General features: G+C 34.8%; 1 protein-coding gene across 1 annotated transcript in view; it reads left to right on the top strand.

Annotated features, from left to right (window-relative positions):
- LOC100498223 (mucin-2) overlaps window positions 1–21,052 on the top strand; it is a 163,485-nt gene that overhangs the window by 138,084 nt on the left and 4,349 nt on the right. The window contains exons 78-98 of the mRNA XM_031900758.1: window positions 1,013–1,150; window positions 2,194–2,331; window positions 3,673–3,810; window positions 4,039–4,176; window positions 5,276–5,413; window positions 6,070–6,204; window positions 6,987–7,030; window positions 7,798–8,016; window positions 8,167–8,220; window positions 9,535–9,800; window positions 10,266–10,440; window positions 12,418–12,665; window positions 13,038–13,221; window positions 13,488–13,677; window positions 15,001–15,176; window positions 15,296–15,365; window positions 15,872–15,984; window positions 17,238–17,269; window positions 17,642–17,819; window positions 19,193–19,297; window positions 19,965–20,005. Of these exons, the coding sequence (XP_031756618.1) occupies window positions 1,013–1,150; window positions 2,194–2,331; window positions 3,673–3,810; window positions 4,039–4,176; window positions 5,276–5,413; window positions 6,070–6,204; window positions 6,987–7,030; window positions 7,798–8,016; window positions 8,167–8,220; window positions 9,535–9,800; window positions 10,266–10,440; window positions 12,418–12,665; window positions 13,038–13,221; window positions 13,488–13,677; window positions 15,001–15,176; window positions 15,296–15,365; window positions 15,872–15,984; window positions 17,238–17,269; window positions 17,642–17,819; window positions 19,193–19,297; window positions 19,965–20,005 (2,920 nt within the window). The remainder of the gene's footprint in view (window positions 1–1,012; window positions 1,151–2,193; window positions 2,332–3,672; window positions 3,811–4,038; window positions 4,177–5,275; window positions 5,414–6,069; window positions 6,205–6,986; window positions 7,031–7,797; window positions 8,017–8,166; window positions 8,221–9,534; window positions 9,801–10,265; window positions 10,441–12,417; window positions 12,666–13,037; window positions 13,222–13,487; window positions 13,678–15,000; window positions 15,177–15,295; window positions 15,366–15,871; window positions 15,985–17,237; window positions 17,270–17,641; window positions 17,820–19,192; window positions 19,298–19,964; window positions 20,006–21,052) is intronic.

The following is a 21,052-nucleotide window of genomic DNA, read 5'->3' as shown; positions in this document are numbered from 1 at the left end:
CTGAAAATAAAAACATACTATGCTATTAATAAATCCATATCTTCCACTATATTAAGAGCCTTATGAAAACCTCAAAACACAGGTCACATACTTTTTTTGAGAAGATTTGTCAAAATGGCTCAGGGCATAAGGGAGGGTTATCATATTTTTATGACATATTAGTCAGACTTCCTACTGAGAATTTTACGATCATTCCTATAAGGTTTTAAACAGACAGGGAGAACCTATGGGAAAATGCACAAAAAAATTATCTAAGTCCAGAACAAAAAGAACATATATAAGATTATACTGATACTCCCATTTGTCTAAAATAGATGCTGGTGTGAATGTGGGAAATATTAATCTTTGTTCAACACATCATGGCATCAACCTGAGATCGCCACTTCCTTGGAGACAATACACAAGATACACTACAGATTATTTCAGACTAATATACATATTGATCCCTAGAGTTATATTATGTGGAAACAATACTTAAATCTGTTAAACCACCTAGGAAACTAATAAACCATATTTTGCCAGTAACAAGGAGATTGCTCTGCCTCAAATGGAAACAGTGAAAAGGAAACCAAAGACAGACAGAAATAGCGGAAATTAAATAAATGGAATACTTTCATTGTGTGGCATACTAATATAATGTATACATATGATGATATGTGGAGTAATTAGATTTACTGCTTTCCTAGTGTGAACCATGATTGAGAACCACTTTGGAGACCTTTTTTTTTTTTTTCCTTTGGTCACTCCATTTCACCTGCTATATAGGTGTTGTCATAATGTTGTTTGCCATACTTTTAAAGAACTGAACATGACGTGACTACTTCATTACATGATCAAAACTGTTCTTATTGTATTTAATATGTTGATACAATAAAGTACCAAAAAAAATGTTTAGGCTTGAACCATATATACCTAATTGTTGAAGCAGAACCATAATATTTCTTTTAGTCAAAATAAGCATTTGTGCTACCGTGTTTAATCATAAAGATGTTTTGTTTCTTTTCTCTTTTAGTCTCTGTGACACTAACCAACAGCTGAGTTGCACTCCTCTTCAGAATCCTCCAGCTAAATGTATCTCCAAATGTTATATCAATGGCCAAACCTACAACATTAATGATGTGGTACCTACTACAGATGACTGTTCAACATGGTAAATAAAAGAAATAGCTACTATACAAGAAAATATTTTGGCTGGTGATATACAAAATGCTAGTGGCAGCATAATGATTACATCCTATTGCTGCTAGGAGAATAAAAGAGCAAAGGCAACTGAAATCTGTTTAAAAAAAACATCCATACAATTCTATTAATAATTGCAGGTCTCACTAAAAACCTCATGAAAACCTCAACAGGGAGGTCATACACTCTTTTGAGCAGATATGCCACATGGACCCAGTGATGAACATAATGATGTCATATTTTTATATCATATTAATCAGATTTCCTACTTAAGATTTTCCAAATCCCTCTTATATGGTATCCTGGGTAAAAAGATCCCCATCAAAACTCTAGGATATAGACTGGGAAGACATTTGGGAAAATGATAAAAAGCCATCTATTAAGTATTTGTGTCCAGTACATTGAGAACATGTATGAGATGTTTCGGAAATGATACTATATTCCTGAGAAACTACATAGTATACTCCTTTTAGTCTCAAATAGATGTTGGCACAAATCTGAAGAATTTTGAACTTTGCCCTAAAGATCATGGAATTGCCTTGAGACCCCCCCCTTTCTTGAAGACAGTAGGGAAGATCTTGAGAAAAATTAAGTTAAAAAATAAAAAAACATTCTTAAACATAAATACCTAGCTTTCATATTATTGTAGTGTGTGTTTATGCATTTATACTACGTTTGCAAAGCAGCACTGTAATATATTTTCTTTTTCTTTAGATTAATAACCCCCCTTTTTTACTCTGATCAAACATGAAGCTCTTTCGTCAATAAAGATTTCAAAGGGGCTGTTTATTGCTTACATTTTTGTGGGGGGGGCTTACATGTCCTTTAAGTTAGCAAACATTGTGACTACCTCATTGCATGATCGTAGGCTGTACTTAATGTCTTAGATAACTTGATAAATATAAAGTCCCAAAATAAAAACTTTTTAGGCTTTAAATATGTACTTTATATAAGATATAATACTTAACTGTCTTCAATTATGAAGCTTTTTTGTCTTTTCTTTTTCTCTTTCAGTATATGTGATACTACCCGACAGCTGAGTTGTACTCCTCTTCAGAATCCTCCAGCAAAATGTACCACCACCTGCTCCATCAATGGCCAAACCTACAACATTAATGATGTGGTACCTACTACAGATGACTGTTCAACATGGTAAGTAAGAAATAGCTGCTGTACAAGAACATATTTGTTTGCTAAGCCCTTTCATAAAGCCAGTCCAGGGACTGTAAAAACAAAATCCATATTTCTTGATGGTGGTTTTGTACATATGCCATAACTGTAGTGAGCGTCAATGACTTTTACTTGAAACCAGCAGCAATTATCCTCAATTCATCATTGTTATCCCTTGGGTAATTAGATGCATTTAGGAGGATACAACGAAGATTAGGGAAAACATACTACCTATAGATTAATTGACCACTGCAACAAAGGGGAATAAAATATAGGAAAAGTGAATGAATATGTTTCATCTTTTCATTATCATTTAGCTATCTTGTAAAATATTATGCTCTTCTTTTTCTCAAATGAAAAGTTTTATTCTGTGATCTAACATGCCTTGCTATTGCATAGTTTAATGTGTGATATTATTTAAAATTAGTAGTAAAATGTAACAATGCTAGGCAGCAGTATCAGTTTCTTAGGAAACCATTAACAAGCTCAATTGGGGGGTAACAGTACAACTTATGATAAGTTGTTAATAAAATTTTCCTAATCACTTATTAGTTATCAAGGGTTTAACTATTCCTGTATATTGACGGGGAGGACACACCGGATAATACTAAAAAGTCAAATCTTTGTACTCAGTAAAAAGAGAATTTTCTATAGGATTATACTGAATTGGTATTATACTCCTAAAAAAAACTATCTCAGTCTGAAAGTAATGTTGGCATGAATGTGGAAAAGTGGGAACATTTTTTTACAGCATTTTCCTTCATTCCATTTATTTGGAATAATATACCTAGGGATTCCTGGTTCTTATGTTAGGGGGGAACAAAAATACTTATATGTACTAAACCAAATTAGAGACTGAAGAACCATATTTTGACAGTGACAAGGAGATTTCTCTGTCAGAAATGGAAACAGCGAGCCATATCCACAGAAAGGGAAATGATGAAAAAAACTTGTATGGTATAATAATACAATACATACATATGAAGACATGGGATGATTGGATTTACCGTTTTCCTTATTGGGGCCATGACTGATATTTAAGGGGTCATAGGCATTCATAATTCTCCTTTTCTTTTTTTTCCTTTACTTTGGACACTCTTTTCCATCAGCTATATAATGGTGGTCATTTTTGGATTTGATTAAGTTGTTAAACATTATGACTACTTCATTACATGATTGTAGGCTGTGTTTACTGTATTAGATAACTTGGTAAAGATAAAGTTCCAAAATAAAAACTCTTCAGGCTTTAAATATATGTTATACAATCTATAGTTTATCGTGTTCAATTATGAAGCTGTTTTCTCTTTTCTTTTTCTCTTTCAGTAAATGTGATACTACCCGACAGCTGAGTTGTACTCCTCTTCAGAATCCTCCAGCAAAATGTACCTCCACCTGCTCCATCAATGGCCAAACCTACAACATTAATGATGTGGTACCTACTACAGATGTGTGTTCAACATGGTAAGTATTACAGAATGGGAAACAGAGAAATAAATAGAGGAAATTAAAGAATGGAATGCTTACTTGCATGGCATAATTATCCAATGCATACATTTGATGAGTTGTGGGGTAATTGGATTTACTGCTTTGCTTCTTTATTTCTATTTTTTTCCCTTTAAACATGTATATCTCACTGTCATATGCAATTGTGTTCAATCATAAAGCTGTTTTGTCTTATTTCTCTTTCAGTAAGTGTGATAGTAACCGACAAGTGAGCTGTACTCTTATTCAGAATCCTCCAGCAAAATGTACCTCCAAATGCTATATCAATGGCCAAACCTACAACTTTTATGATGTGGTACCAACTACAGATGACTGTTACACATGGTAAGAGAAATGACTGCTATAAAAGAAAATATTTTGGTGGTTTGTATACAAAATGTAAGTGGAAACTTAATTTCTTAGGCTACAATGCAAATGGGCGAATCAAAAAGCTAATGCAGCTGAAATCTGCATCTTAAATTAAAAACGTAGCATTATATCAATAAATGCTATATCAAGAGCCTGGTTAAAACCTCAAGAAGGAGGTAATGTACTCTTTTTGAACAAATATGCCTCAAGGAATAAGAAAATAATTTCATATTTTTATGAAATATTAATCATACTTTCTAGTTAATACTTTCCCAATCAGTCCTATATGTTATCCTGGGTAAAACAATTCCCAGCTAACCTCTGGTATATACAGTATATACTGGAAGGACATATTGAAAAATGCTAAAAAAATCATCTGTATAAGATTATACTGAATTGGTATTTTATTTCTGTAAAACTACATAGAATACTTCCCTCGGACTTAAATATATGCTTTCAAGAATGTCAAAGTATTTTTATGTTTTTATGTTATTGCCCTGAGATGACATCTTTTATCATCTAAAGATTATATTCTGGTAGGTCCCAAGTATATCAACATGGTTACAGAAGGGCACCGGGGCCAACACTTTCATACATAGTAGTTAACTATGGATTTGGAGGGGCCCCTAAAATAAATACATGTATAAATATATACATATATCATGTGCATATGGGTGATTAGTTTCCAACAGGCAAAATTGCAATGTTACTGTTTAAGTGGCTGTAGCTGGTTTTGCGAATGTATAAATTGGTGATAATTATTATGTTGCCCAATATCCTTATGCTCCTTGGTATGGGATTGGGTATTTTAACCCAATTGGTGTATAAATAAAATTCACATTGTATTTTATGTTTCTGTTGCACACAGCTGAGATCCTTGGGACCTACTTTATTCTTGTTGTTGTGGTTGGCATATTGTGTATATTTAGATGCCAAGCAGGCCCTGAGGCTGCCATATGATTGTAGCTTATGTTTGCAAAGCAGCACTATAATATTTATTTTGGTCAAATTTCCATTTTTTTTGTTTCTCTTTGTGTTCAATCATAAAGCTGTTTTGTCTTCTTGTTTCTTTTAGTCTCTGTGATACTAACCAACAAGTGAGCTGTACTCTTATTCAGAATCCTCCAGCAAAATGTACCTCCAAATGCTATATCAATGGCCAAACCTACAACATTAATGATGTGGTACCAACTACAGATGACTGTTCAACATGGTAAGTAGGAAAACAGCTGCTGTACAAGAAAATATTTTGGCAGGTTGTATACAAACTGTTAGTGAACACAGTGTATTCTTAATATTTAAAGAATTGGTTACAACATACTGTATATTATCACTAAGCTTTTATTTGTGCCTACTTTGAAACTTAGGAATTGAGAGGTATTCTCAGCATCCTATGTTCGCGAGATATTCAAATATTTACCTTGTGAGCACATTCTTTAAACTCTTTACATTTAGAGTTGTCAGCCGAATTGCTGAACTCTAACACCCTACTTAATGATTAATTACTGAAAATGTAGCAGTCCTTGCATTAAAATTAACACAATATAAACTAGCCACTTAGTATTAAAAAGTCTTCATAGAAACAATTTTCTAAGCACTATAATACCCAAAATGCACCATTCTTATCCTTGAAATATATGGTGGTAATGATATGCTTTTTTGTGATGAACGAATCTGTCCCGTATCGATTCGCCGAAAAATTTGTGTAACGACAGCAATATTTGGGAAACGGTGAAAAAACTGTGAGATTTGTTTCATCATTAATGCTTTTATGTTATTATACTGTTTTCAAAGATGCAGTGTAATATTTTTAAATGTTTGTTTGTTTTACTGTATTCATTTATAAGGTTTTTGACTTTTCTTTTTCAGTTTGTGTGGTGCTGACCGTCAGTTGAGTTGTTCTCCTATCCCAAATCCTCCACAAAAATGTATATCTTGCATTATTAATAACAGATCTTATCAGCCTGGCGAGCGTGTACCTTCCAGTGACCCCTGCCTTATATGGTGAGTAAGAGAAATTGCTGATGTTTAAGGAAATACTTTTGGACATTGTATACAAGGGGCAGATTTATAACCATTCTGATTTTAGTGTTTTTTTGAAATCATGAAACAACTAATTTCTACTAAAACCACAAATGTGTAGTCATTTACTAATAGATCCAAATTTAAAAAAAAAACACAAAAATAAAAATGCACAATGAAAAGGAAAAGAACAGAAAACACAAATTTTTAGTTTTTTTGTGAGCTTACAAATTTCAAAAAAACCATGAAAATGTCTAAAACCCCAATTAAATAAAGATTGTTACAATTGGCCTAGAGCAGCTCCTATTGACTTCTACATGACCTAGGCAGCTGTTAGATGGTATAGTTTTGTCTTTTTTTTCATGGTTTGTCTTAATAAATCACAATTTCCGTGAGATTTTCTTTTAACTGTGCAGTAAGTTGAACAAAAAAAAAATCCAATTTATTAGACGTGCTTGTGTCAAAATGTGCTCCTCTTAATATTCAGCTCAAGCAATCATAAAGAAAACCCTGCATGATTAAATAACTAACAGGGTTTAAAGGAAAACAACCTTGTTGAGTAGAAAAAAGTTTGGCAGCTGTTCCCTAGGTGCCCACAGGCACTTGGGTAAAATGTGTGGACTAGAAAATATACACCTATTATGGTGTGCATTTTTTTATTATATTATATTCATAATGCAGCAATGTGATCATGCATTGAAGATCAATATCCCATTGTATTACTGTTGTATAAAGCTGTTTTGCCTTTTCTTTTTCTCTTTTAGTCAGTGTGCTGCTAACCTACAACAGAGTTGTTCTTCAGACCCAGGTACTGACACATTTGCATTCCCTATGGGCACCTGGATAAATTTGACTAATCTGTGCCTATTAAAGTGAAATAGTATTATTTGTTGCAGCTAACTAATAGGAATAATCAACATAAATTGGTAGTTTGCCAGGTTAGACCTTAAGTAAATGGTATTTCTATTGGAATATTACAGTCGACATCTCTCAACAGTTTGCCACATTAATTGAGTTTTATATTAGTGATACATATAACAAAAGTATATGCATAAATAAAGAAATAACATAATACCAACTACTGTTTGGCAATCTTGTTGACTGCACAGGTCACATCTGTGCAATTACGGCAAACTAAAAAAAGTTAATTTGTCTTCTGTATCCAGCATCAGAGGGGGCTCTTTAGATTGAAAAAAGAATATATAGATGCTAAGGACCTAGTAAATTATTAAATACTTTCATCATGGGTCAGGATTTTACACCCTAAGGTCCTTTTACTTTTGTTAAACTGTAATTCTACAATCCCACCAAAACCAAAGACTGTTGGAAGCATGGTGGGAAGTATAATAGAACCATTTCTAGATGATCAGAGGATTCATAGAAATTACTTATATATTACTCCTCCAGGTGGGTTCTCCAGGTTTCCTTCTTTTTCTTTTGTAAATCTAACTCTCCTTTATAGTTGGATTTAAAGTATATCCTTAGCTCTCATGTGCTAAGTCAGTGAATCTAATGAAACATTTTCACAGTACCAATGCATACTAAGTAGCCTCTTTTTCTCTTATCTTTTATTAGCATGCTGCAAAATGGATGATATTGCTACTACAACACCACCAACGTATATTACAGCCACAACAGTTGGCAGCAATAATGGTGCAACATTAATACCACCCAGTACCATCATTTCTACATATAATTCATCAGTACTCTGTGCTCAGAGGATATGTGTCAATGGAAAAATAACTCAAACCACCACCCTTTGTTCAACCCCAGTAACTACTCCCACAACTACTGGTAAGAATTTTGTAAATAATAAAATGTAATAAAACATATTCCCCTTTAAATAGATGTATTAAAATGTGAGACATATGGTTTTACTTTGCACCAAGCATTATTTTATATTTTTTTAGCAATGTCTAATTTATTTCCAATTTACTCTAATAGCAACAACGACCACAACTTGTTCCTGTACTTATAATGGAATAGTATATGCACCAGGTAAGGGATACAAATTACATTTAATATGTTTTAATAATAAGTAGACTGTGATTTTTAATTATTTGAGTGACTTCTTGATATCTATGGCTGTGGTATATTGCACTTCTAGTCAAAGCAAGGGTCCAGGGTACTAAGAGGATGCAGGAAAGTTCCGGGTTCAATTTGCTGAAATATTACATAAATGACTGAACATTGAAAACATTGAATCTGCATAGTTACAATGCCATCAATTCCAGTTTTGTGTCTTATCTTAAATCCAGCCTTGGCCAATTTATGTTAAATGGTGTAATAAAAACTCTTATTTTTGCCTACATCAGCTAAATATAGCAATTATGCAGATGTTTGTATCAGTGAATGCTACCTTCTGATTGGTTGCTATGGGTTAAACAAGTAGAAAAATGATGACCATTTATGACATTACCCCTATGTGTGGTGTGGTGGGAAAACTAACAAAAGAAAATTTGCAATGTGGCGAGAGATAGAATGCTAATTATTCATAAGGGTGGCACATGGACTGGGGTTGAAACGGATTTCCCTAGATGAACTTAAATCGAAAAATCCATTTTAAAGGAGAAGGAAAGTCATTTTGGCATTTTACTGCCAATAGATTCACCACAGTGTCACCTAGAACGCTATATTTATTCTGCAGAAAACTTTATCATACCTGAGTAAAGAGCCATAGAAGCTTTCTCTGTTTAAGATTGCAGCTGCCATTTTAGCTTGGTCTTGATAGCTTCCTGCTTGCAATCTAGCCATTATATATAGATTACAGGGAGGGGGGAGTGAGTTTTATGAATTCTTTTTTACAAAAAAGGAGACAAGAAATCCCATGTTTCTTTTGATAGAGTGCAGCATTTCTGTGAGTGCTTATGACTGTATTTACATAGACCTTTCGGATAAAGCTTACTTAGTTTTTACCTTTCCTTCTCCTTTAAACCCAGTGAAGAAGTCCTGTGAGTGCTCATTTTCTAGTATATAAATAATACAATTTGAGCAGCTGTTACTGGACTGCATTTACCCTACCATCTACCTAATATATATATATATATATATATATATATATATATATATATATATATACACAGATAGAATAGGCTTTAATGATATATTTATCTCAACACAGTGCAACATTTCATGCCCCTTTTCCAATGAATGATGTTTAGTAGGATAAATAAATGAGCCCCCTGAGTAAGATGCACACCAGATGTAGGAGAGGCAGTGGAACAGTACTTTTAACAGCAATACAAAGCAATGCATTTACCCAGAATTTACAGTATTTTGACAAGGAGTTAAATAGAAAACTGCTTCTTGCAGGTCAGGAAATCACAAGGAGTAACATACTTGGAAAATGCTACAAAGTCATGTGTGATGGCAGTTGTGGGCAAACACCTGCAGTTGAAATACCTTGTGATACAACAACTACAATAACTACAACACCAACAACTACAAAGACCACAACAAAAACAACTACAACAACACCAACAACTACAAAAACTACAACTACAGCTACAACTACAAAAACAACAACTAAAACAACCAAATCATCAACTACTATAATCAGTACAACTACTCCTTGTGTGGTGAGTTCTTTCTGATATTGCAGAATACAGAATACTTTTTTTTAAGTTTAATATCAGCTCTAAATGTACTTAGCTCTACCCGCAGAAGCAGTGAGTCTGTCTTCATTTGCCATTTTAATTTATAATTGCAAACTTGTGTTAATAATACACTTTTTAATATTTCCTTTTTCATCCACTATGTTTTCCAGCATTAACCCACATGTTTATTCTTGTAAATATGTGTGTTTACTGGCACTCAGGTATTTAATTGGTCAAAATGAGTGTCCCTATACCACTTTCGATGTATGTAGATACAAATGTGTTTTGTAGCCTTATGCAGGTGATCCCTAAAAACCTTTCATTGTTGAACATAAATTATACGGTTTATAGAATTTTAATAGATGAACTATATTACTGAGATCTTAACTGGTGTCTTAAAATATAAACATACTAATATCTGTGTACTCATTTTTCCTGTATCTACAGCCCTATACAAACTGGCAGATCTGTAACTGCACCAAAGCTATATGCAATGCAGCGGGTCAACTACAGATTGTCGAAAAAGGCTGCATACCTCCACCACAGATTAAATGTGCAAATCAGATGCAGCCAATAGCTGTGCCTGATGATGACTTGTGTTGCTGGCATTGGGAGTGTCCTTGTGAGTATATCTAAATAACACAAAGTTAGATCTTAAAGGGAAGGTAAAAATTATATCTGTTATGATTTATATAGTGAAACCCCATTAGATGTTAGCTTTCAGTATTCACATATTGCTGTCTGGAATCTTTCAGGCATTTACAATTACAGAACTACTATGTCCTATTTATTGTACAGTGCTACAGGTACTTTATAAATATATGATGATGATGATGATAATAATAATAATAATAATAATAACAGCAACAACATATCCCTGAGTGTTATAGGACAAGATTATCAATAACCAATGCAGAACTAATGCAATTACAGACTAAAAAGAGCAGAGGCACAAAAATCATTCTTATATTATCTGAAAAAAATCTTCTGTCATGCTTCATAAATTCTCTGTCTATGAAGTTATTATACTACATCATTTGAGATACTAAGGCAGGGATCCCCAACATTTTTTAATCATAAGCCACACTCAGATGTTAAAGATGTTCCTTAAAGATGTTCCTAAAAAGTTCCTTAGGAATGCCAAATAAGGACTGTGATTGGCTATTTGGTAGCCCCATGTGGACTTCTAGCCTGTAGGAGGCTCTGCTTGGGGTCAAATTGTGTCTCTGTGCTTCTAAAAGTGTCTTCCAAGCAGGAAATTTAAAAATAAGCACCTACTTTGAGGCCACTGGGAGCAACATCAAAGGGGGTAGTGAGCAACCTGTTGCTCATGAGGCACTGCTTGGGGATCACTTTACTAAGGGCGATCTGCAAGTACTTTTGTGGTCCCCACAATTCCTCTGCAGCCACTTGTGTGTAAAACCACTTTCTTTAAAAGTACCTGCATCAAAATGTGCTTCTTGCAATTCTGTATATTTGCACTCGGTGCTGCCCAGCCCTTCCAGTTTTGGCTGAAGAAACACTGACCTCTGTTGACTTGTTTCAAGGGACAGAACAAGCAGTGCAGAAAGGGGCAGAAAATAAAGCTTTCAATTGCAACTACAATTTCATATAACAAAATAACTTTTATTTTTTAAAATTAATTTATTTTGGAAAGTTGCTCAAAATTAGAATATATGTATCTATCTCTATTATCTTTTTAATTTCTTTCATTAGGCAAAATGTTTTGTTTTGTTTTTTTTGGTTCAAGTTTCATTCAATTTTTACTAGACATATAACCAGAAAAAAAAGCCCATAACATGAACATAGAAGACATGTGTAGCCATAGTGAAACATTTTAAGAATCCATGAAGATTAGCTTATCACAGTGTTTGTAGTACTATCAGTGTCGGACTGGCCCACCAGGATACCAGGAAAACTCCCGGTGGGCCAAGGTGTCAGTGGGCCCTTTAGCTTCTATTTAGCCTATTTCATGGTCATTCCCTATTTTTGTATGGGAACAAGAAAGCTAGATGGAAGAATAGAGTATGGTATGTAGAGAAAAGAGACTAGGGTAATAAAGAGTTTGAGGGAGGAGAGGATGAATTAAAGTTTTGAGACTGGGCCCATGGTCCAAGGTTCTCTGGTGGGCCCCTGCCATCTCAGTCCGACACTGAGTACCATCACCTGGAAAGCTTTATATGCTTATATCCATTCTACCGTGTCTTTGGACAAAGGTACTCGTGTGTCATCAATCGTACAGTGACTGCCACTGCTATCTCTCAGCATCTAATAAAATAGCCAGTCCAACAGGAGAATATAACGATTAAAGATTATAAAGATTATGTTATAGTTCATTGCATCCATATTGACCTATTTGATGCCTACAGTCCCATGAGTAAATACTATAATTTGTGAAATATTGTTGGAGATCAAAAACACACGTGTTAATCAGATTAAAGGATTTGTAGAACTCAAGGTAAACATGCAATACTGCCCCAACCACTTTAGAACAAACAAGATTAAACTGTGCATGCTGGAATATGAAATATTCATAAACACCTACAGCTCACTTTGGACCACAGGTTGGCAACTTACCAAAAATAACATTCTTTTTTAGGTATGTGTGCTGGCTGGGGAGATCCTCATTACCTTACCTTTGATGGAACATATTATACTTATAATGGAAACTGTACCTATGTTCTTGTGGAAGAAATTGTGAAAACTATTGATAACTTTGGCATTTACCTTGACAATTATGACTGTGGAGATACAACTGGTGTTACCTGCCCACGCAACCTTACTGTACAATATGAAACACAGGAAATCACAATTTCTCCTACATCTTTTGCTCCAATAAACTTAGAGGTAAGCAATGGCCACATTCTTCTAAAGTAACCTGGTGGCAATGTAGGCACTTACGTTGTCACACATTTACAAAAATGTTAGGCATGCAGATAGTTGGATAAGTTCGTCATGTACCCACATTTATCCACCCATTGGATAGTGGCTAATATGTCATCAGGGCCAATATATGAAAGTTTATACTTCTTTTAAACATAAGGTAGCTTCTAGATTCTTCCATTCAGCACTGCAAAAAAAAAACTGCCCATCTTTGTAAGTTCTAAATGAATAGGTGCAAAATCAATAGTTCATGTTAATACGTTGTGACTTAACTGTGGAGATACTATTATGTGCTATAACAGGATTATAACAGGACATTTATATTTTTTATTGTAGACTCGTATAAATGGACAACTTGTATTGCTTCCATACACAAAATATGGATTAAAACTTTACAAATCTGGAGTATATTATGTGGTTGAAATACCAGATCTGAAGACCAATGTCACTTATAATGGTATAACCTTTACTATAAAGATGCCATATGGAAAGTTTTATAACAACACACATGGACAATGTGGTAAGTAACAGCTTAAAGTTAGAAGCTTTAACACTTTTCGTTGTTTGTTTCTGATTTACCATATTAGTAATAGATCTTTATATTCCATTCATCCCCAATCAACTTCCTTCTGTATCTGCAAAATTTACTGTGGTGCAACAATGTTGTACATCATAAAATTGCTAATGCTGGTTTATTAATAGTGGGTGCTTTGTTTCATTAACATTAGCATTTTCTCATATAGGGGGCAGCAAAATAATTGTAACAATTTATTTGTTTTATCCAAGGTACTTGCACCAACAGCCAAGCCGATGACTGTATGATGGCTAATGGCACAATCGCAAAGGACTGTATAACTATGGCTGATTCTTACATTGTGAGTGACCCAGCCAAGCCTCAATGCAAGAGCAACACTCCATTACCTAAACCCATAAATCCAACGTGTAAATCGTCTCTCTGTGACCTCATCATGGGACCGTAAGAATTTGTTTTGATTCATTCATAATTTATTTATAAAATAATAAGAACATTGAGCATTGTACTATAGGAAAGAATGTGTTGTGAACGGTTACTAAGTACCGTATATTGTATATTTTGCATAAATCAACACACACACATGATCTAAATACTTATACAACTGGTTCTTGCTGCCTTGCTGTTTGTGAAGCCTACTATTTCTGTTAATCACTTGTTGAGGTGGGATGCAATAAATACAAAACCAACAACTGTATTTTTCCCAGTCCATTTTCCAGTTCAAAAACAGATGTTATATAGAGCTAAAATAATTCAGTGTGCATAACTGTCACTATTTGTATTATATAAATTTCCTATCACTCTAAGGGGCACATTTACTAATCCACGAATCCAAATCACGAATGGGAAAAAATCGGATTGGAAACGAAAATTTCTGAAGATCGCAAATATCACAAAAATGCTTACGAAAAAATCGTATTAGTCACGATAATAACGTATTGGCGATCCGAAAGTCACAAAATTTTCGTACCGAACAATTGTAAACAGCGGTAAAACCTTTCAGATTTTTTCGTGCAAGCATCCGAAAAAGTTGTGCGGCGTCCGAAAATGTCGTGCGGACGCCAAAAAAATCGGCAAAAATACGCTCGGAGCGTTCATGCTTTTGTAAATGTGCCCCTAAGTATACAGCTTTGCAAGTACAGTACAGGTATGGGATCCCTTATCCGGAAACCCATTATCCAGAAAGTTCCAAATTACGGAAAGACCATCTCCCATAGACTCCATTATAAGCAAATAATTATAATTTTTAAAACTGATTTCCTTTTTCTCTGTAGTAATAAAACAGTACCTTGTACCTGATCCCAACTAAGATATAATTACCCCTTATTGGGGCAGAACAGCCCTATTGGGTTTATTTAATGGTTAAATGATTCCCTTTTCTCTGTAATAATAAAACAGTACCTTGTACTTGATCCCAACTAAGATATAATTGATCCTTATTGGAGGCAAAATAATCTTATTGGGTTTATTCAATATTTAAATGATTTTTAACAAACCTAAATTATGGATATCCAAATTACGGAAAGATCCCTTGTCCGGGAATCCCCAGGTCCCAAGCATTCTGAATAACAGGTCCCATACCTGTATTAATAAATTCCAATTTAGATTTCAGCTATAAGGATCAACTGTATTTTACTCACAATGCTTTTTGCTCTACTGATACAAAATGCATTTTATTCTGTATCACTTTTGAAACACAATTGCCAAAAGCTATCTACCCTTCCATATTTTCAGGAGAACTAAATGTGTATTGTTATTTATTTGAAGGATCTTCAAAGCATGTCATGCTGCCCAACCACCACAGCCTTTCTACCAAGCCTGCCTTTACGACAGCTGCAATGTGGCCAACTCAAACATTGAATGTACTAGTCTGCAACATTATGCCACAATCTGTGGTGATCATGGCATCTGCATTCCATGGAGGAGCCAGGCTCTGGATTGTCGTAAGTTTCTTACTCATTAGGTCAAAAACCACAAAGTATGGTTGCACTTGTAGTGTGTACATATTCAATAGAAACATCTATTTGGTTACTGAAATCTTTGTCTCGTTTTCTCGTTTTAGCAATTACTTGTCCTTCTGACAGGGTGTATAATGCATGTGGCTCACCTATCCCCTTAACCTGTCAAACAACGTAAGTAGCCATTCCTTTGTTCATAAAAGAATTACTATATCTGAATAATACTAAAATGTTAAGTACAGGAAGTACCCTAACAGTTTACCTCAAAAGGTAGTCAACCAATAAAACAGATTAAAGAGGTATTTAAAAAACAAAAAAAAACCAAAAACATTAAGGGGCAGGTTTATTAAAATTTGTATTTGTTTTTTTCTACCAAATAGCATAAGGAATACAAAAACGAAAAGAATACTTCAAAATCGTTATTTACTTAAACATTTTCATGCAATTACAAGTGACCCCCCCCCCAAAAAAAACCCTCAAAAACCTTGATCTAAGTAAATATCTTACAATTTGCAAAGAACAGCTCTACTTCTACATGAGCTTTGAGAGGGTGTAGATTTGTCTTAGAGTTTTTCAGCGGTTTTACGCTTAACCAGTTCTGAAAGTTTGTGGTTTTAGAGTAATAGATTTAGATTAATAAATCTGCATTCATTTAAAATCTTTGTGTGCTCATTTACCAGGCCATCAGATGCGGCAGCACTGAAAAATGACAAACGTGTTGTGGAAGGCTGCTTCTGTCCCACCGACACTAAGCCATTTAGTGCAGCAATTGATATCTGCGTAAGCGACTGTGGTGAGTATTTGTACTGGTGGTTTTTGCAGACATGCTAGCCTATCTGTAGGATTCAGGTAGAGTACCTAGTTTCTATTAAGATTCTTAGGTTTCTTATAGGATTATAAACCATGCTTTTGCTAGTAAGCAACACAACTACCTAGCATACACCCAACATGTAGGAACAAAAATCTTCATCCCATGCTCTTGTTAGTAAGCAGCACAACTACCTAGCATACACCCAACATGTAGGAACAAAAATCTTCATCCCCTCCACTTGTTAGTAAGCAGTTCAACTATCTAGCATACACCTAACATGTAGGAACAAAAATCTTCATCCCCTCCACTTGTTAGTAAGCAGTTCAAATATCTAGCATACCCAACATGTAGGAACAAAAATCTTCATCCCCTCCACTTGTTAGTAAGGAGTTCAACTATCTAGCATACACCCAACATGTAGGAACAAAAATTGTCACCCCATCCTCTTGTTAGTAAGCAGCACAACTACATAGTATACAACCAACATGTAGGAACAAACATTGTCATCCCATCCTCTTGTTAGTAAGCAGCACAACTACATAGTATACAACCAACACGTAGGAACAAACATTGTCATCCCATCCTCTTGTTAGTAAGCAGCACAACTACATAGTATACAACCAACATGTAGGAACAAAAATTGTCATCCCATCCTCTAAGATGCACTAATTTGGGGTATTACTCAGTGTTGCAGGAAAGAAAGGGCAGGTAGCACTGCCTACTCCACTTTATCTGCTAACAGAACAACAAAGCTCCCATGATTAACTAAACACTAAACTCTTTCTAGTTCATTCCACCAAAAATTATGATTTTCAGAAGCATCTTAAGCAGTGGTTTTGAGAAGAAAAATTATAGTCCAAAAAGAGGGACAAAGGACATAAATCATGCTCCCCATTTGTGTAACACAAAAGCCTAGTTTTACTTGTAATTAGATTGATCAATGATGGGTTTTAGTATTTTTTAGTAATTTTATTGACAAACTAGAGGTGCAAGTTTTACACCATTTTTGCATTTGTGTCCTCAAATGACACTATTGCCGACAAATTAAATGATTTAAAGTGAACTAATCAATATGTGGCACTTTATACTTGAGACAGGGAATTGGGGGGGGGGGGGTTAAATACTATCTCTTTATGGATTATACATACTATTCATTTTGTTTGATTCTTGGTGCACTAGGATCCTCCTTCATTTGAACAAACATTAAGTCTTTTTTTTTTTTTTGCTTCTTCCAGGGTGTGTTGGACCAGACAACGTTCCCCGCTCGGTATTCAATTTTAATTTTTATAAAAGAAAATAAGTATTTTTGTCTTGATGGGTAATTGCCACCAAGATGTTTGGTTAGCCTTCCTGTTTAGCTGAGCCAAGTAATAATCTCAAGTACATGTTCCATCTATTTTCTTATTTAATTAAATAGCAATTCAGGCATTCACTTTGAGCCAGATAAAAACAGTAATAAACTGCAAAATTGTGCTGTATATACATTTCTTTTTATCTACCAGAAGAGGTTTCCTATTTTTAGTTAATCAGACCATGATAAGCAATAACCTAAGATGACCTGCCTTTCTTTATAAAAAGAGTTTGACCTTGTTTTATAGATTGAATTATAAGTAATACTTTATGGTTTTTCTCTTTGCAGTATGGAGAATCCTTTGTTTTTAACTGTGAAATCTGCACATGTTTGGAGGGTGGTCGTGGAATAACCTGCCAAAACCAAGAGTGCCTTGATGTAGTAAATGAACAGTGTATTTTGGAAGGTTTTTACTCAGTGACTCAACCAAGTGCTACAAACAAATGTTGCAATGAAACTGTATGCAGTAAGTATATAATACACAGATTATCTTGTTATGTGCACTAACAGCAAATATTTGACAATCCTCTAAACTGAAGGAAAAAGAAAAACAATAACCCTCTTCTGTAATTAAATGCACTAAGTTTGCCCAGGTGCTATAGGAAACAATAAGATGTTTGCTTTTCAATATAAGATCTGCTGAGTAATTGCTATGGGTAACTGCACATGGGCAAACCTGGTGACTTTTATTGCATAACCCCATAAATGACTTTTTATCAGTCACTAATATCATTTTATACCACCGAATTATTCTATTTCTTTTTTCTTTTTTTGTCCATAAAGCCAAAAATAGATTTAAAAAAAAACCACAGATCATTCACTTCATGTCTAAAACTGACCATAAATTTGGTAGGGCTGTTTTGCAAATGTTGACCCCAGTGTCGAACTGGCCCACCAGGATACCAGGAAAACTCCCGGTGGTCCCAGGTGTCAGTGGGCCTCTTGCTTCTAACTCTTTGCTGGAGTTGGACTGGTCCATCGGAATACCATCAAAGCTCCCGGTGGCCTGCTTCATGGTCATTCCCTATTCTTGTGTGAGAACAAAGAAGAACAAAGACACTAGGATAATAAAGAGATTAAATGAGCAAAGGAGTGGGCCCATGGTTCAAGGTGTTCTGGTGGGCCCCTGGCATCTCAGTCCGACACTGTTTGACCCAGCTACCCAACAGCCTAGATAGGAATGCTAGCTGTTGGTTTTAGCAGAGCATCCTGTGACTCCTAAATTGAATCTGTCAGTGCACCTTGTTGGTGGATGAATAGTGTATTGACAGATAAGGAAGGGCAGAACATTTTCACATTTTGCCTTAAAGTGCTTGTCTACTTGTGATGAGCTAAATTATCAGAAATCAACTCTCCTCCAGCTAAGACTCAAGTTCCCACAATGCCCTGCATGTTTCTGTTATTTTTTTATTCACAGGTCTGATAATTACAGAATATGAAATGTATTGTGGGAATTGTTGCTGGAGAAGTGCTGACGACTGATGCAATGTTGCAATGGTATACGTAGTCAGGAAAAGGAAGGATTTGAAAGACAGACAAAATGATTTCAACTGCAATTACTTTTACAAATAACTTTAAATCATTGATCATTTTTAATTAATATAAATCCAAAAGTTGCTTCCATTTTTTTTTTGTGTAAAACCAGTTTTTGGGTGGATATCTCTTTTTTCGGGGTTCTACCCCCCAAATTTGTCTTTTGTTCTGCTATGCTTTTTTTTTCTTTATGTTCTTCCTTTTCAAAATATATTTGTGAATTTTGCAGTTCAGTACAATTTATGTCAAGTTCATACCAAACTATTACTTTGAATATAACTGATACATGCATAATCTCGTTTGAAGGATGTGACCCAAGTCTGTGCTCAGATATCTTGCCTAAATGTGGACCTGGATATGCAATGAAGGGTGGCATTGAAGATGGTCATTGTTGTCCTACTTATTCCTGTGGTAAGTAGTGATAATTAGTGTGACTAAACATGATATCTTAGTAGTAAACTAAACATACATTGCGTAGTAGATGATATGATAGGGTAAAACCACAATATTTAGCCTTAATTTGAATTTAAATCCTTCCCTTAATACTCCCTTAATTTATTTTACATCTAAAAAGTAAGAGTATAAAGAGTAGAATTGTACTTTACCATATAATGTTTGCAACCATTTCACTGACACCTGACAAATACGAGATACTAAAAAAAATCATCCAATGAGAATTCTACCTGACCTGTGTAATCTGGCTCCATGTTTTTGTTCTTGCAATCGGAGCTGGAAGCATTAATCCCATTTATCTTGCACTGAACAAATCTGTTCTTCACCCACATGTTTGGTTACAGTAATCTCATCTATAATTACATTTTTGGTTAGGTTTAGTTCATCTTTTGTATCACTTAGATTTCCAGGATTGCATCATGTACAAATTAAAGGTTTGATACATGGGCAAGCAATACTAGACATTCTTTCTTGTCTGGTCCTATTAAAAACATAAAAAACATAAAAAGCAACAAAATATTATATCTTTTTTATGCTATAGTATTTGTAAGACACTATTTTTTAGATATGTTACTTAGAAAAGTAAAATCAAATATCTGATGCAATTTTCATGTCTTTCTTCCAGAACCAAAACAAGTTTGTGTTAGTGGAAATGCTGAATATCTGGTAAGCAGTAGTTTTAAGAGAAAACAAAGCACAGTAAAGCTTGGAATCAGATATATCATAGCATTTGACAAGTCAGTCCCCTTATATCAGAGTCTGGCAAGCTTTCAGTGTTTATTATTCCGGCCATCACTAAATGTAGACTTCCCCTGACTGGCTGTAGAGAGGGCAATGTGCATCTTTTAGCACTATAGCACTTGAACTACAGCGGCCCATTATGATTTTAGTTTTTCACAGTTTTTCCACCATTATCATTTGTTTTCTTAAGTTTATTTGATGCGCCTTTCCTTTTTATTAATGACTTCCATCTTTTTCTTTTTTCCCTGCCATAGACTGGCAGGTTTGACTTCTACCATTACCATTTTTGTTGTTATCCCTCTATTTCTATTTTGTGTTCCTCAATACCTCATGGTATGGGGTGTGCTTCAAGAAATTATTAAGTGCCCCATCTTGGCACAAAATGTGAGATACTCCAGTTTTGTGCCAGCTGTTTTCACTGTGAAGTGGCATTTGTTTTCAAGAAATATAAGTCAAGAACTGAAAGACTAAAATAAGAAGTGTGATATTATTTTAGAATCATTAGTCTCAACCTTCATGTTCCCGCATTAGGTATTCTCCTACATGACTTACACCAGGGATCCCCAACCTTTCTTACTCATGAGCCACAGTCAAATGTAAAAAGACTTGGGGAGCAACACAAGTATCATAATAGTTTCATGGTGGTGCCAAATAAGGGCTAAGATTGGCTATTAGGGAGCCTCTATGCACACTATCAGCTTACAGGGGGCTTTATTTGGTAGTAAATCTTGTTTTTATTCAACCAAAACTTGCCACCAAGTCAGGAATTCAAAAATAACTACCTGGTTTGGGGGCACTGAGAGCAACATCCAGGGGGTTGGTGAGCATCATGTTGCCCCTGAGCCACTGGTTGGGGATCACTGACTTACAACAAGATGGGCAGGTGTTTAAAAGCACATGAACCCTTTTTCAATTTGTATGTTACCAAGTAAAATCAAATTCTAGAAAACATAAAACAGCCCGGATATGCAG

Source organism: Xenopus tropicalis, chromosome 4 (assembly GCF_000004195.4).
Source record: "Xenopus tropicalis strain Nigerian chromosome 4, UCB_Xtro_10.0, whole genome shotgun sequence".
In the NCBI taxonomy this organism is placed as follows: Eukaryota; Metazoa; Chordata; class Amphibia; order Anura; family Pipidae; genus Xenopus; species Xenopus tropicalis.
This window is presented reverse-complemented; position numbering and strand designations above follow the sequence as displayed.